Here is a 13,430-nt window from a genome sequence, read left to right as displayed (position 1 = left end):
ATAGACAAGCCTGATGCATTTTGGAAACAAGTTCTGTGGACCGATGAGGTTAAAATTGAACTTTTTTTCCGGAATGAGCAAAGGTACGTTTGGAGAAGAAGGGGCACAGAATTTAATGAAAAGAACCTCTGTCCAACTGTTAAGCATGGGGTTGGATCAATCATGCTTTGGGGTTGTGTTGCAGCCAGTGGCACAGGGAACATCTCACGAGTAGAAGGAAAAATGGATTCAATAAAATTTCAGCAAATATTGTATGGTAACTTGATGCCATCTGTGAAAAAGCTGAAGTTAAAGAGAGGATGGCTTCTACAAATGGATAATGATCCTAAACACACCTCGAAATCCACGGGGGATTACATCAAGAGGCGTAAACTGAAGGTTTTGCCATGGCCTTCACAATCTCCTGACCTCAACATAATTGAAAATCTATGGCTAGACCTTAAAAGAGCAGTGCATGACAGACAGCCCAGAAATCTCAAAGAACTGGAAGACTTTTGTAAGGAAGAATGGGCAAAGATACCTCAAACAAGAATTGAAAGACTCTTGGCTGGCTACAAAAAGTGTTTACAAGCTGTGATACTTGCCAAAGGGGGCAGTACAAGATATTAACTGTGCAGGGTGCCCAAACTTTTGCAGACGCCATTTTTTTGTTTTCTGTTATTTTGAAAGTGTAAATGATGGAAATAAAATCTAACTTTTGTTGACATATTATAAGAATGTCTAATCTGTAATTTGATGCCTTTTGGAGATTTTTCCATTTTTCCTTGGCTTCTTTATGCACATTAATACAAATTTTTAGCTGGGGTCTCCAAACTTTCGATCCCCACTGTATATATATATAGATATATATATAAATGTTCTCTGCTTTTTCTAATAAGGGATTATAAATTAAAGGTAAATTTTTTACGAATTGGTTACAATAAACTGTGCTAATGAAAGCCTGCTATAACAGCCTTTCAGATTTTAAGTAAAGGTAAACTGTAAATCTGCATGCACATGACCTATACAATTTGGAATCACTGTCACATTATGACAATGACATGAAGACATGCTTTTATTTACTTTTGCTTCTAAGATATATCATTTGTGTTCTTTTACGCCTTTGAAATAACTGTCTGCCTCTTCCCTAGGCACACATGATCCGGAATGCTTCAAGTAAGCATATTTTGGGTGACAATTTTTGTATTGTTACACAAATCCCTTATTTTTTTTTTATACATACTAAAAATTTTCTTTTGTGTCTATTTTTAGGCGAAGAGATGACCAAACTAAAAATGCCAGGAACAACCGAGTAAGTCATTGAAACTTTTATTTGGAATAGTGAGGTTGCCCCCTATAGATTCTGACAGATTAGGTATTTGGTAGTCCTTAATCTCTGTTATGCTGAGATGTGGATAGGGTCTGGCTGTTGCTTGTGACATGTGCTTGCCACTTGTTCTCCAACCCTGACCTTTCACTGTAAGCATGCTTTTGGAAGGAAGCAAACCTGTGTGCGGATAAATACACATACAGCAATAAAAATTAGTAATGGAACACATTTGGGGCCATACAGAAATGTCCCTCTAATTTCTGAATATGTCTTCCATACACAAATTTGTAAGATGTTAGAAGACCTCCTGGTCCTCCATTGCCAGTCATTATTTTTTTTTTTGTCACCTAATGGGAACACGGCTTTCATTATGCATGTGCAGCATCGATCTGTTTTCTGTATCTGATATATTTCTGGGTGTGTCTCAGCAGGGCAGATGTTTCCAGTCTTTGATTTGTAGAAAGAGCACATTGCCCAAGCCTGGAGTGTAAAATATTTTAGTGGGGTTTGGCGTGCACTCTTCCTTGTTTCGTTATTTAAAACAGTTCTTTTCTGCCTTTTGGAAATAAAACCTAAAGGCACATACAGCAATTTGTAATATATTATAGTCATTACTAAAAAATATATTCTTTTGAGTCTAGTAAAAACAAAAATATTAAATTTTTTTGTGTTTTCATGTGCAGTTAGGTGACAATTTAGGTGCTTTTTTTCCATTTTTCCAATTTCTCCTTACCCTTTTGTTTATAGAGCTCAGTTGCTCAAGCTGAAATTTGCACATGCAAATGAATGGGCCTGAGCAGCGACTCCTCCCTTTTTACTTTTGCAGGGCTCCATCAGAGGTTTCAGTAAGACAGTGAGGGGGATTTATCAAAACTGGAGCAAGCAGAATCTAGACCAGGTGTGCACAGGAACCACTCAGTTTCCACCGTTCACTTTAAAAGCTTTACCTGAACAAGCTCAAGATAGAAGCTGATTGGTTGCTATGCTCAGCTGCTCTATATTCAAGCTGCTCCAATTTTGGTAAATTCCATTAGTGTGTCTGAAAGAAAAGATATTTTTCTTTACTTTCCCTTTTATATAATCTGTAGTTCTCCGATAATCTTTTTATTTGTATGCGCTGTATTCAATGTTTGTCAAAGATTTGTATGTGAATGTTCTAAAAGAAAACCTACAAAATGTATAAACCTAAAAGAAATGTAAAAAATAAAATCAACACTAAAACATTGTAGTTTTCTTTTAAGGGCATAAAAACATTGTGATACATAGTGTACACTTATTATATCACTGCATTTGCTCAAAGTTTATAGGACCCTTCGACCACCTGGATCTTTGGTCACAGAGCTCCACACAGGAGGGTTGCAGATGGATATGAAATTGAAATCAAGACAGAGTAGTAATGTGCAGGACAGATGGTAACATACATAAACAGTAATTTAAAGGATAAGCTCCCCTTTGGGATCATGTTACATGTTCCATCCGTTTTTAGGGTGAAACATGTAAAATGCTCCTGCAGCTGCTTTCTGATCACCCCATCCCTTTGATAGCAGGTTGGGGATGTTCCTGAACCTGCTATCACTATTTGAAAAGAGCACGGCGGTGCGGGGCTTTGCCAACATGGCCGTGTCATTCATTCTGTAAATGAACTGCAAGTACCAAGACCCTTTGCGGCTGTTGGCATGTTGTTCTCAATGAACTACCAGGGCACTGTTGAGCAATGTAGGTAGTTCATTGATTCAGCCTGTCGGAGTGTAACTGCCTGTCCATACAAAGGTACCAGCTGACACCTTACACTGACAGTCTGCAGGAGCTCTGCTTTGCACCTGCGATCTGCTGATCTCGAATGCAGTGCTTGCCAGGCTCCTACAAAAAATGTTTAAAAGAATTCCCCCTTCTTTTTCCCCTGCAGAAAACTGTGCATTTATTTTTTAACCTCTTGCCAACCGCGCTATAGCCAAATGACAGCTACAGCGCGGTTATTTAATTCTGGGAGGGCGTCATATGACGCCCTCCCGCGCGCACCCGATGAACTCTGTGATAGCTGTGTCCTACGTGATGAGGTAAAAGGCTAATCACAGCACCCTTGTACCACGTGATCAGCTGTGTCCAATGACACAGCGGATCACGGAGTAAATACAGTTGCTATTTATCGGCAGCACTTTCCTCACGCTGTCACAGTGTGAGGAAAGTTCTGCCGATAACCGGCAATAGTCATAGAACAGATTGGCACTGATGATCAGTGCCACTCATCAGTAGTGCCCAGCAGTGCCGCCTATCGGTGCCCATCATTGCTGCATATCAGTGATGCCTATCAGTGCAGCCTAATCAACGCACATCGGTGAAGGAGAAACATATTACCTGTTTGCAAAATTTTATAACAGAAACAAAGAAAGACTTTTTTTTTTCATATGTTTTGCTTTTTTTTTTTTTTTTTATAGTGCAAGAAATATAACACCACCAAAAGAAAGCTCTATTTGTGTGAAAAATATTATAAACATTTCATATGGGTACAATGTTGCAAGACTGCACAATTGTCATTCAAAGTGCAACAGTGCTGAAAGTTGGCCTGGGCATGAAGGGGGTAAAAGTGCCCGGTAGGCAAGTGGTTAAAAATTTAAATTTATCCTTTTAAAGCCAAACTTGAGGCAGATAAAAAAATACACAAATTAATGCATCTTTGTATTCACAAATACATCATTAAATGTTTGTAGTTTAAATGAAAACGGTGTAAGTACCTGAATTTGACCTAATGCTGCCTCTTTCAGTTCCTGTACAGCAGCAGAGGTTAGACTGGGAGTGGTAGAAGCAGCACAAGGAGTCAGTTAGTTTTGCTGCAGTGCTGATAGGAGGAGGGGGAAGAGTGACAGGGCAATGAAGTTATCAGCCTGCTGCTTCTCCTTTAACTTTCTAGTCACAGGCTGGGGGAGGAACAAGCCCTTGCTTTAAGCACCACTAAAACTGAGCTATAGTCTTTCCAATCTTTACTGTTTTCACATTATCCAGTAGAGTCAACAGTGATCTTTTGGCCTGGGACCCATTGTTTGGCAACTCAGTTGAATCCTCTTCTCTCTCGTCATCCAGTTCTACAGGTAAAGTTCAGACTTTGTTTTCTTCCTTTATTTACGCTAGTCATAATTTGCAGTCATATCTGCATTTTAATGAAAGTAAGTATTGGGAAAAGTGTAGTGTTATTGTTGTGGTTCTGTATTGTAAAAAGTATGACCCTTCCTTTGAAAATCTAGTATTAGAACCTGAACTTGCAGTTCATTGTCCTATTAGGGCAAGTGTTTATTAATACTCGTGGTTTCAGTCATTTTATATAAACCCTTTTTCACTGACAGCATTCATGGAGAGCAGGTACTTATGGGTGCCTGAAGGTCATGGTAGCATACCTGAAGAATGTTGGGCTTACAGTGTTGGCTGCATTTGTTTTCTTTTTTTCAATTTCTTTTTCCTGTTTCCATCTGATTCTGCCAGTAGCACACTTCCTGTCCTAGGTTCACTGACTGCAGTGTATCTGTGCCTCCATACAGAGATGCAGCATTTTGTACAACAAAAACCTCTCCCTCTCCCTCTCCATAACATGGGGCGGGAGGGGTGAGTTCTGTCATTTACAAACTAAATTGGCCAGGCCAACATTGTCAAAGATTTCAGTGCAGCACAGGCAGGAAGGTACAAGCTTGCTAATTTTGTGGCATGATCAACAAGTTTTTTGGTTTTTTTAACACTTATTTAACTCTTATACAAAAACTCTTTCAATGGTATATTTTAAGCTGCAGTGTCTCAAGTATATATTTTGCCCTCTTTGTTTTTTTTCCTTCTCCCCTCATCAACATGCTAATGAGACTATTAAATAAACCTTTTCATTTATTTTATATGCCATATTATATACCCACATAATCACTAGGATGCTGTGAAAACGTCTGATGTTCTCCTTATCAAATTTGTAATGGTGCCCAGCGAAAACTTGTGGTTTTGTGTATCTAAAATGTTTTTAAAACGCATAAAAAAAATCTTTTATACTATTTTTTTTTTTTTTTTATGATTACATATCTATTGTCAACACCAAATAGAGCAAAATATGTAATGAAAGGCTTACCTGCCCTATCCTCCTCCATTGTAGTTCATTGGTATGTTAGGCACTAAAACAGTCACTTCACCCAAAAATGAGATTTTGGTAAAAGGTGTTCACGTCATTTTAGAGACACAAGACACATCAACGTAAGCATTTTGGTGATCGTACTAGCACTAGCAGTGTACATTCAATGTTTGTATGTTTGTTTTTTCTCCCCTATTTTTTCTTCAGCTGCACTAAAGGAGCCTTTTGGGAGTTTTGCTTTTTCTCCCACATCTCTGACCTCAAGTAATATGTCTGAGTTCACTTTTGATTTCCCAATGTCTGATCCCGGGGACTCAACACAATCTGATTTTGGTGCCAATTTTGCCCATAATGTTGGCACAATGAAAGCTCAGGTAGAAAACACACAACCTCAAAGGCCACAGATTGCTCTGTATGAGAGTAACAGCAGAACATACAATAGAGGTCGCAAGAAGATTCAGAGATTCCATAGCGCTTTTGAGAAAGTTGACAACATGCGGTATTATTTATCGGAGAGAACTTTGAGGAACTATGTTCTTGAAGAATATGTAGGTTTCTCTAATGCCAACTATTGTCTTGATGATGTATTTGTTGAAGAAAACTCAAATCCTTCTGACAAGTCTTCAAAGTCTGCCTCTATAAACTGTAGCCTACCTACAGTTCATACAAACAATGGTATGACAAGCATGCCTTGTGTTGCTTTGTTGTGCAGTGTGGTCCCCAAATAGTGGACTTCTTTTCTAGTCATTATGTGGACAAGTACCTCATATCCCTTTGTTCACATTATTTTGTGTCCGTTGCATCTTGTTATGCTTAATATGATTTTCGTTTTCCAAGCAGCTTGATTTGCTATTTTTTTTTAATTGGTTTGCATATGACATAAGCATATTGTGTGTTCAATGGATTTACATATGGATGTACTTGTGTATGCAAACTTGTATTTTGAAAATGGATGTTTTGTGCTGAAACTGCATGTGTTTATGTGCATGGAGTGAAGAGTTTTAATGTGTAAATGTTAATGAACATTTAGAGTTATTTTGCGTTGGTACTAAATACTTGTATACATTGCACTGATGTGTATATATAGTGAGCTCTTTTGAGATGTACAGTCATCTAATGTAGCCTTATTACATTTTTCTTTTATAGAGCTTTACAGTAAGGTATACATAAATCATAGATGGTAAAAGAATAAGTGCACTTCAAAACATCCTAGCTGCTATACAGGTGAAACTCGAAAAATTAGAATATCGTGCAAAAGTTCATTTATTTCAGTAATGCAACTTAAAAGGTGAAACTAATATATGAGATAGACTCATTACATGCAAAGCAAGATAGTTCAAGCCGTGATTTGTCATAATTGTGATGATTATGGCTTACAGCTCATGAAAACCCCAAATCCACAATCTCAGAAAATTAGAATATTACATGCAATCAATAAAACAAAGAATGTACATAGAACAATATCGGACCTCTGAAAAGTATAAACATGCATATGTACTCAGTACTTGGTTTGGGCCCCTTTTGCAGCAATTACTGCCTCAATGTGGCGTGGCATGGAAGATATCAGCCTGTGGCACTGCTGAGGTGTTATGGAAGACCAGGATGCTTCAATAGCGGTCTTCAGCTCTTCTGCATTGTTCGGGCTCATGTCTCTCATCTTTCTTTTGGCAATGCCCCATAGATTCCCCCTTTTGATTGACGGCAGGCATTGGACAGTTCCCTAGCCAATAGACAGCCTGCTATTGGCTATAGACTGCACCCACTGTCTATAGTTAATCACAAGGAAAGAGCAGACCAGATGGGAAACTACTCCTTCAGCATCTCAATCAGGCTTCATTCATGGTCAACGCCAGCGGTTGCTAGTTGACTGTGAATATGATAGCGTCCTAAACAACCAGTGAAAGGTGTGGGAGAGGAAGTGATAGCAGAGGCAAACATGCAGCCCTGCTGCACAGTATACAGAGAAAGGCACTTTGCCTATCTCTGTACACCTAAGCTACAGTTGGTCTTGATTACCTCCAATTTTGTTATACAAAACCTGGAGCTAAGTCATTTTGAATTTAGTGTAGCCATAGCACCACTTTTTGAAAATGATTCTCTGAAGGAGTACTTGAATCTGCCACACGTTTCAGTCAAACAACTGAAATTGGCGGCAGGGATTTTTAATCTGGAGCAGGCTTTTTTTTTGTAAAGGGCCATGCTGACAGAAAATTGACATGTGCTCTGTTGAATTCCCCTAGTCTTATTGTCAAAGAAGGCCTTCCCAGACTTCTTCAGATATGCATGCTCTGAAGGTTAGTTTGATTGGCTGTTAGGAATCATCAGGGAAGCATACACATCTACCTTTACATTGGTTATGATCTTTTTCATAGAACACCAATAAACTCTAAAGCTTTTCTGTTTCATCCCCTCTGTGCCCTCCTTTTGTAAAACTTCAAGATACTAGACTGATGGCATGTAATATGTAGGCTTTAAACACACTAAATAAACTAGTTACGGTGATCACTGTCACAATGTTAACATTATCGCAAAGGTGCACTTAGTCTTTCTTAATTCAGAACACTTACAGAACAGAAAAAAGTACAAAAATGTTGGCACTGGTTATCACAGTTTGAAAGCTAAATGCTACATCCTTGAAGAAGCCGCTGTATAAGCTGAGTCCTGATTGGTCACCATATGCGTCGCATTGATTTATAGAAACAAATGAACAGGCCTGTTAATTATATTGTATTGGCTGAGTTCAAACGGGGTTGCTTTAGGGCCTTGGATGAGAGAGTTGGTAGCATTTACGAATATTTCAGTAGGTGTAGCTTTGTAGTAAGTTTTATACTGAATTGTCACACTGAGTCCTACAAGTTTTTACATGAAATTGTTTGCATTTGGCAGTTTGCTTTTAGTATATATGTGGGGCCAGGAGTAACCTTAAGGAGCAAAAATGAAGCCTGTTGACCCAACTTGGAGCTTTGGTTATCGTGTGTGTAAGCACGTTCCTTGACATATTAATCTTTGTACTTTGTGTATATGCTAATAAAGCAGGAGTAGTGACAAATATAAAGATAAAAAAATACTTATGTTGTCCTGTGGCTGTAACCTGCAGAATGGAATGTTGAGTTTTAACTGGACCCAAGCTGTTAAGTGTCACCTAATATTATTTTGGCTTTGTATTTATTAAGGCAGAGAACTTTAGTCCATCTCAGAAAACCTCTTTGACTGGTCTGCCAAGACTGACTGGTCATTTTGAGAAGTTGTATGTCCTTGCTACTTTGTCTGGTAGGACAGTCATCTTGAAGTAATGTTAGGACAGTATTATGAGAGATGAAAAGACTTTCATGAGTTATTTCTACCCTGACTGCTGTTCATACTAGAATCCTGAATTTCTTAAAATGGAGAATTCTAAAATTTAAAGGGAACTTGTGCTTTGCCCCCTGCAAGCCAAAAAAACAAGTTCACTTAACTGCTCCTCTCCCCAACTTCATATGCTTACCATCCCTTTACTACCATGCCCCTTCTTTCAGGAATTTCTGGCACTTCTGCCCATGGGGAGCATGTGACTCATTTCTCCTACATGACAACATAGGTGATTGTTGGTAATTGCTGATTGGCTATTCAGCTGTCCATCTGGGGAGTGCACCAACTATGGGAACCTGCTTGTGGTCAAAGCAAAGAATCTAACCTATGTAGTAACATTCTGGTCAAAGAGTAATGTAGCATCTTGGAAAGCATATATTTTAACAATAAGCACTTTCCATCAAATGTATGATTTAATTCATCAGTTTATTTGCTTTTAAAAACTTTCTTTGGGGTCCTCTCAGAGTAGGAGCTAAACATTTTTTAGCACTGTAGACATTCGTTAATTGTTGCTAAAACCATGTTTTCTCTAACAGTGTCGCCACCTGCACGACCAACCACACCACTCTCGGTAGGCACAATTGTACCCCCTCCACGGCCTCCATCAAGACCAAAGCTTCCTTCAGGCAAACTCAGTGGAATAAATGAATTAGTGAGTATTGATAAAAACCTGGTACAATAATAATGCAGAAACATTAATTGGTAATATAGTATGATGTGTCATCTTAGACTAGGTGGATAAAGTAATGATTCTAAATTATAACAAAAGTGATTATTTGTCAGTTTCTGACAACATTATATCAGGTGTCATTCCCCTGAATGACAGGCAGGGAGACATCTGTCTGTAGAACTGGAACACACATCTTCTTTTGTGACTTGCCTGATGGCATAAGCAACACCTTTGCAGCTCTGTTCTTCCTGAAGGACTATGGAGTAGCCAGACCACAGATCAAACAAGAAAATAATTTACTTCTGTCTATGAAGGGGGAGTTAGCTAGAGGTATAATATTCGGACCCTTCTAAACCTCTGTGCAGGTGGTTAATGTACAGGAAATGAGCAATTTTTGCAAGTGGTAATTATAGGAAATGCTTTGTGGTACTAAAAATCCCATAGCATTCTTTTTATTGAAAATCGAAATGTATTCCCCCTTTAGGCCTTTGCATTACGGCTAACAAGCAGTCTAGATGCACTTGTGATCATTTCATGCATAGATTGCTGTTCTGTGGTTTTTATGTACTTTTAAGTGTCATCCTTCAGTTATTATTTTATGAAAGCGGACGTAAATCCTCCGATACTTTACAACAAAGGAAGTTGTCATCTTAGCCTCTGCTTGATCTGCAGTTGCCATGGTCTTGCACACGTGATCATCTATGACTAGAGATGTAACATTTCTGGATATTTTGAAGCTATGAGAAAAAAAAACTTTTTTCCTCGTTTTTTTTCCGGGAAAAAATTTTACTTTCGGAAAAATTAAAACAAAAACCTCAGTGTGGAGTAGTTTTACAATTTGAAAGTAATTTTGTTACACTAGGAACATAACATGCAGTGTATATAAAAGTATTATGCTTGAAATAAAAGTACAACTTATTCAGTAAGTAAACTGAACTTGCTTTTTAGAATGTGTAATGATCCAAAGCAGAAAAAGTGTTTCTGGAATGAGAACTCTGGAAGAAAAAGCTACTTGCACTTTCATTACAGTCCTCATCATTTCACTCTATAAAGTAGTATATATGGTCTTTAGGGCACCTCTGGCCTGCCAGGATGTGTTTTTTTATCTTTGAAGCATTTGGAAAAGAATATTTGCAGTTTAGCTCTCAGCAGAAATTGCACTGTTAAAATGTTTCTAAACTGTAGATGTTTATTATTTTATTTATTACAGGTACTTATATAGCGCCGTCAATTTACACATTGCTTTTACATATATATTGTACATTCACATCATTCCCTAACCCTCAAGGGGCGTACAATCTAAAGTCCCCAACTTACATTTATACACATACTAGGACCAATTTAGACAGGAGCCAGTTAACCTACCAGCATGTCTTTGGAGTGTGGGAGGACACCAGAGTATCCGGAAGAAACCCACACAGGCACAGGTAGAACATGCAGACTCCAGGCATGTGGTATCTTGGTTGGGATTCGAACCAACAACCCTAATACTGCCAGGCGGAAATGCTAACCATTTAGCCACTGTGCTGATGTTGATCTCAAAATTTGAAATGAGGAAAAGAAAAAAAACAATTTACTGACCAGACTATAGATAAACATTATGCTGTGATGGTGGAGAACATTGATAGAAATTGTTAAAGGTTATAAAGATAAACTAATTTGTTAGACAAATCTACCCTCCTACCTGTCATGTAAGCCCTGAGAGGACAGAAACTATTATCTACTGTATTCCAGCAATCACCCAACTATAGGAGGTACAAGATGGAGCCCACAAGCAAACTAAACTGGAGCCTTTCCCCTGCCGTGCTCCCTAGTGGCCCCCAGGCCTTCCCATCTCTATTGCCCCAAGTCATTTGATGGCTTAGTAGTTTGGTAGAGAACATACATTAGAACAACAGTAACTGTAAGGGCACAGTCACACCAGCCGCTGCGATGCAAAGCAGCAGCTGGTGTGTGTTGCGGGAAAGGCAGTGTTGATGCGCCGATTCTGGCGCCTCACGCTGTTCACTTTTTTCACTTTTTTAAAACAAACTTTATTGAAATGTCACAGAACGACATTTCGTAAAGTTGTTTCTGAAGGCATGCTGTAAGTGCGTTGCATGCAGTAATTTTTTTCAGCGCCCGTTTTCTGCACACCAGTGCAGCACAGTGATGTCAATCAGCCACTCTGGAGACAAGGCAGACTCGGACACCTGTATCATCACCTTGTGAACAAATATGCTCGATGTGTTATAATGTGACTGAAGCATAGACATTTGCATATGTATACATTGCAGCTATTTTTTCCTTCAATCATCCCAAAATAGTTTTATTTTGTTCTGTTTCCCTAACATTTCTTTAAAAAATGCTTTAAGGTAAGCCAAAAAGTGGTTTTCTATATTTGCCCAGGATTATTTTAATGAATAAGCAGTTTTCTTAGAAAAATATCAACTAATTAACTTTATTTTTTTAGTATTTCATTAGTTTTATTTGTGTTTCCTTTAAAGCCGCGACCGTTCAGCCCTCCTGTGACATCTAACACTAGCCCCCCTTCCTCTGCTTCTTTGCCTCGTGCAGAAAGCTCTTCTTCAATATCCTCGTCTGCTTCAATTAGTGCAGCAAATACTCCCACTTTTGGTAAGTGCTATGTGCATCTGTCATGTACCTGTCAAGACTTTTCCTTCATCGTCGTAACCATGGAAACGCTCCCAGTTCCTGTTCCACAAGGGTGTAGCATTATTCATTACAATAACATGTTAACATTAACAAACTATGATTTAAGGAAATTTCAAATGTATTACAAACATAGGGGAAACGTATTATTATCGGAAAAATGATTAATATAAAAAGTAATACATACTGTTAGCATATCATATTAACCTCTTGACGCTGACCTCACTCATACTAGCGGCCTGACAGAACTGGGCTTGTTTCCGTGAGACTGCTAATTTGTGCACCTGTCTTTCTGCTGGCGTGTGCGGTGTGGCGCGCTCCCAGCACAAAGACCAGGGTGTCACTGAGAGCCCCGGGTCCTGTTCTAACCATCGGGACCCGGAACTCTCGATTCCGGGTCACCTGATTGCTGTGAGTCTCTGTTTATAACATTGATCAGTCATTATGAAGCCCTCCCCTTGTTTCTCTCTCTGAATGGAGGAGAGAGATACATTGTATTTCTCTCTGTCCTTTCAGAGAAAAAAAAAAGTTTGTAAAAATAATTATTAAAAAAATAAACAAAAGTACCTACACCCTGTTCCAAATTATTATGCAAATTATAGTTTTCTCATTTACCTAAATAATTGATGTAAATAACAGTCAGCATAATTCTCATGTTATCAACTATTAAGAGTACAATTCAAATTTTATTGAACAAACCTCCTAATGATAACAGTATTTTTTTTAAACATAAAACACTTACAATGCACTATTCCAAATTATGGAAGTAAGTAAGTTTCAAAACACTTTATAGGTTGTAAAGAACTGAAAATTGTCATTTGTTGTGTTTGCAGCGTATTTACTGAAATCAAAAGATATTTCAATCAAACTTTTAACAACATTCTAATTTTTTAAACATTTTAACAGGTCATGTTACATTTTAACATAGAACCCCTTATTTGATAGCAGCTTCACAAGTCTTGCATCCATTGAACTTATGAGTTTTTGGACAAAGTTGAATTTGTTTGCAAGATGTCAGAATAGCCTCCTAGAGCTGCTGTTTGGATGTAAACTGCCTCCCACCCTCATAGATCTTTTGCTTGAGGATGCCTCAAAGGTTCTCAATAGGATTGAGGTCAGGGGAGGATGAAGGCCACACCATGACTTTTTTCCTTTTTATCCCCATAGCAGCCATTGATGCAGAGGTGTTCTTTGCAGCATGAGCTGGTGCATTGTCATGCATGAAGATGATTTTATTACGGAAAGCATAGTTCTTCCTTCTGTACCATGGAAGAAAGTGGTCAGTCATAAACGCCACATACTTTGCAGAGGTCATCTTTACACCTTCGGGACCCTAAATGGGCCGACCAGCTCTG

General features: G+C 38.5%; 1 protein-coding gene across 1 annotated transcript in view; it reads left to right on the top strand.

Annotated features, from left to right (window-relative positions):
- Window positions 1-13,430, top strand: part of FCHO2 (FCH and mu domain containing endocytic adaptor 2) — a gene marked incomplete at its 5' end in the record, with an annotated part of 73,375 nt that overhangs the window by 33,789 nt on the left and 26,156 nt on the right. The window contains 6 exons of the mRNA XM_089686188.1: window positions 1,131-1,155; window positions 1,252-1,291; window positions 4,310-4,395; window positions 5,613-6,080; window positions 9,290-9,405; window positions 11,910-12,039. Of these exons, the coding sequence (XP_089542314.1) occupies window positions 1,131-1,155; window positions 1,252-1,291; window positions 4,310-4,395; window positions 5,613-6,080; window positions 9,290-9,405; window positions 11,910-12,039 (865 nt within the window). The remainder of the gene's footprint in view (window positions 1-1,130; window positions 1,156-1,251; window positions 1,292-4,309; window positions 4,396-5,612; window positions 6,081-9,289; window positions 9,406-11,909; window positions 12,040-13,430) is intronic.

This window comes from Staurois parvus, unplaced genomic scaffold, assembly GCF_062004578.1.
Source record: "Staurois parvus isolate SC_StPar_1 unplaced genomic scaffold, SC_StPar_1.0 ptg000392l, whole genome shotgun sequence".
NCBI lineage: Eukaryota > Metazoa > Chordata > Amphibia > Anura > Ranidae > Staurois > Staurois parvus.
This window is presented reverse-complemented; position numbering and strand designations above follow the sequence as displayed.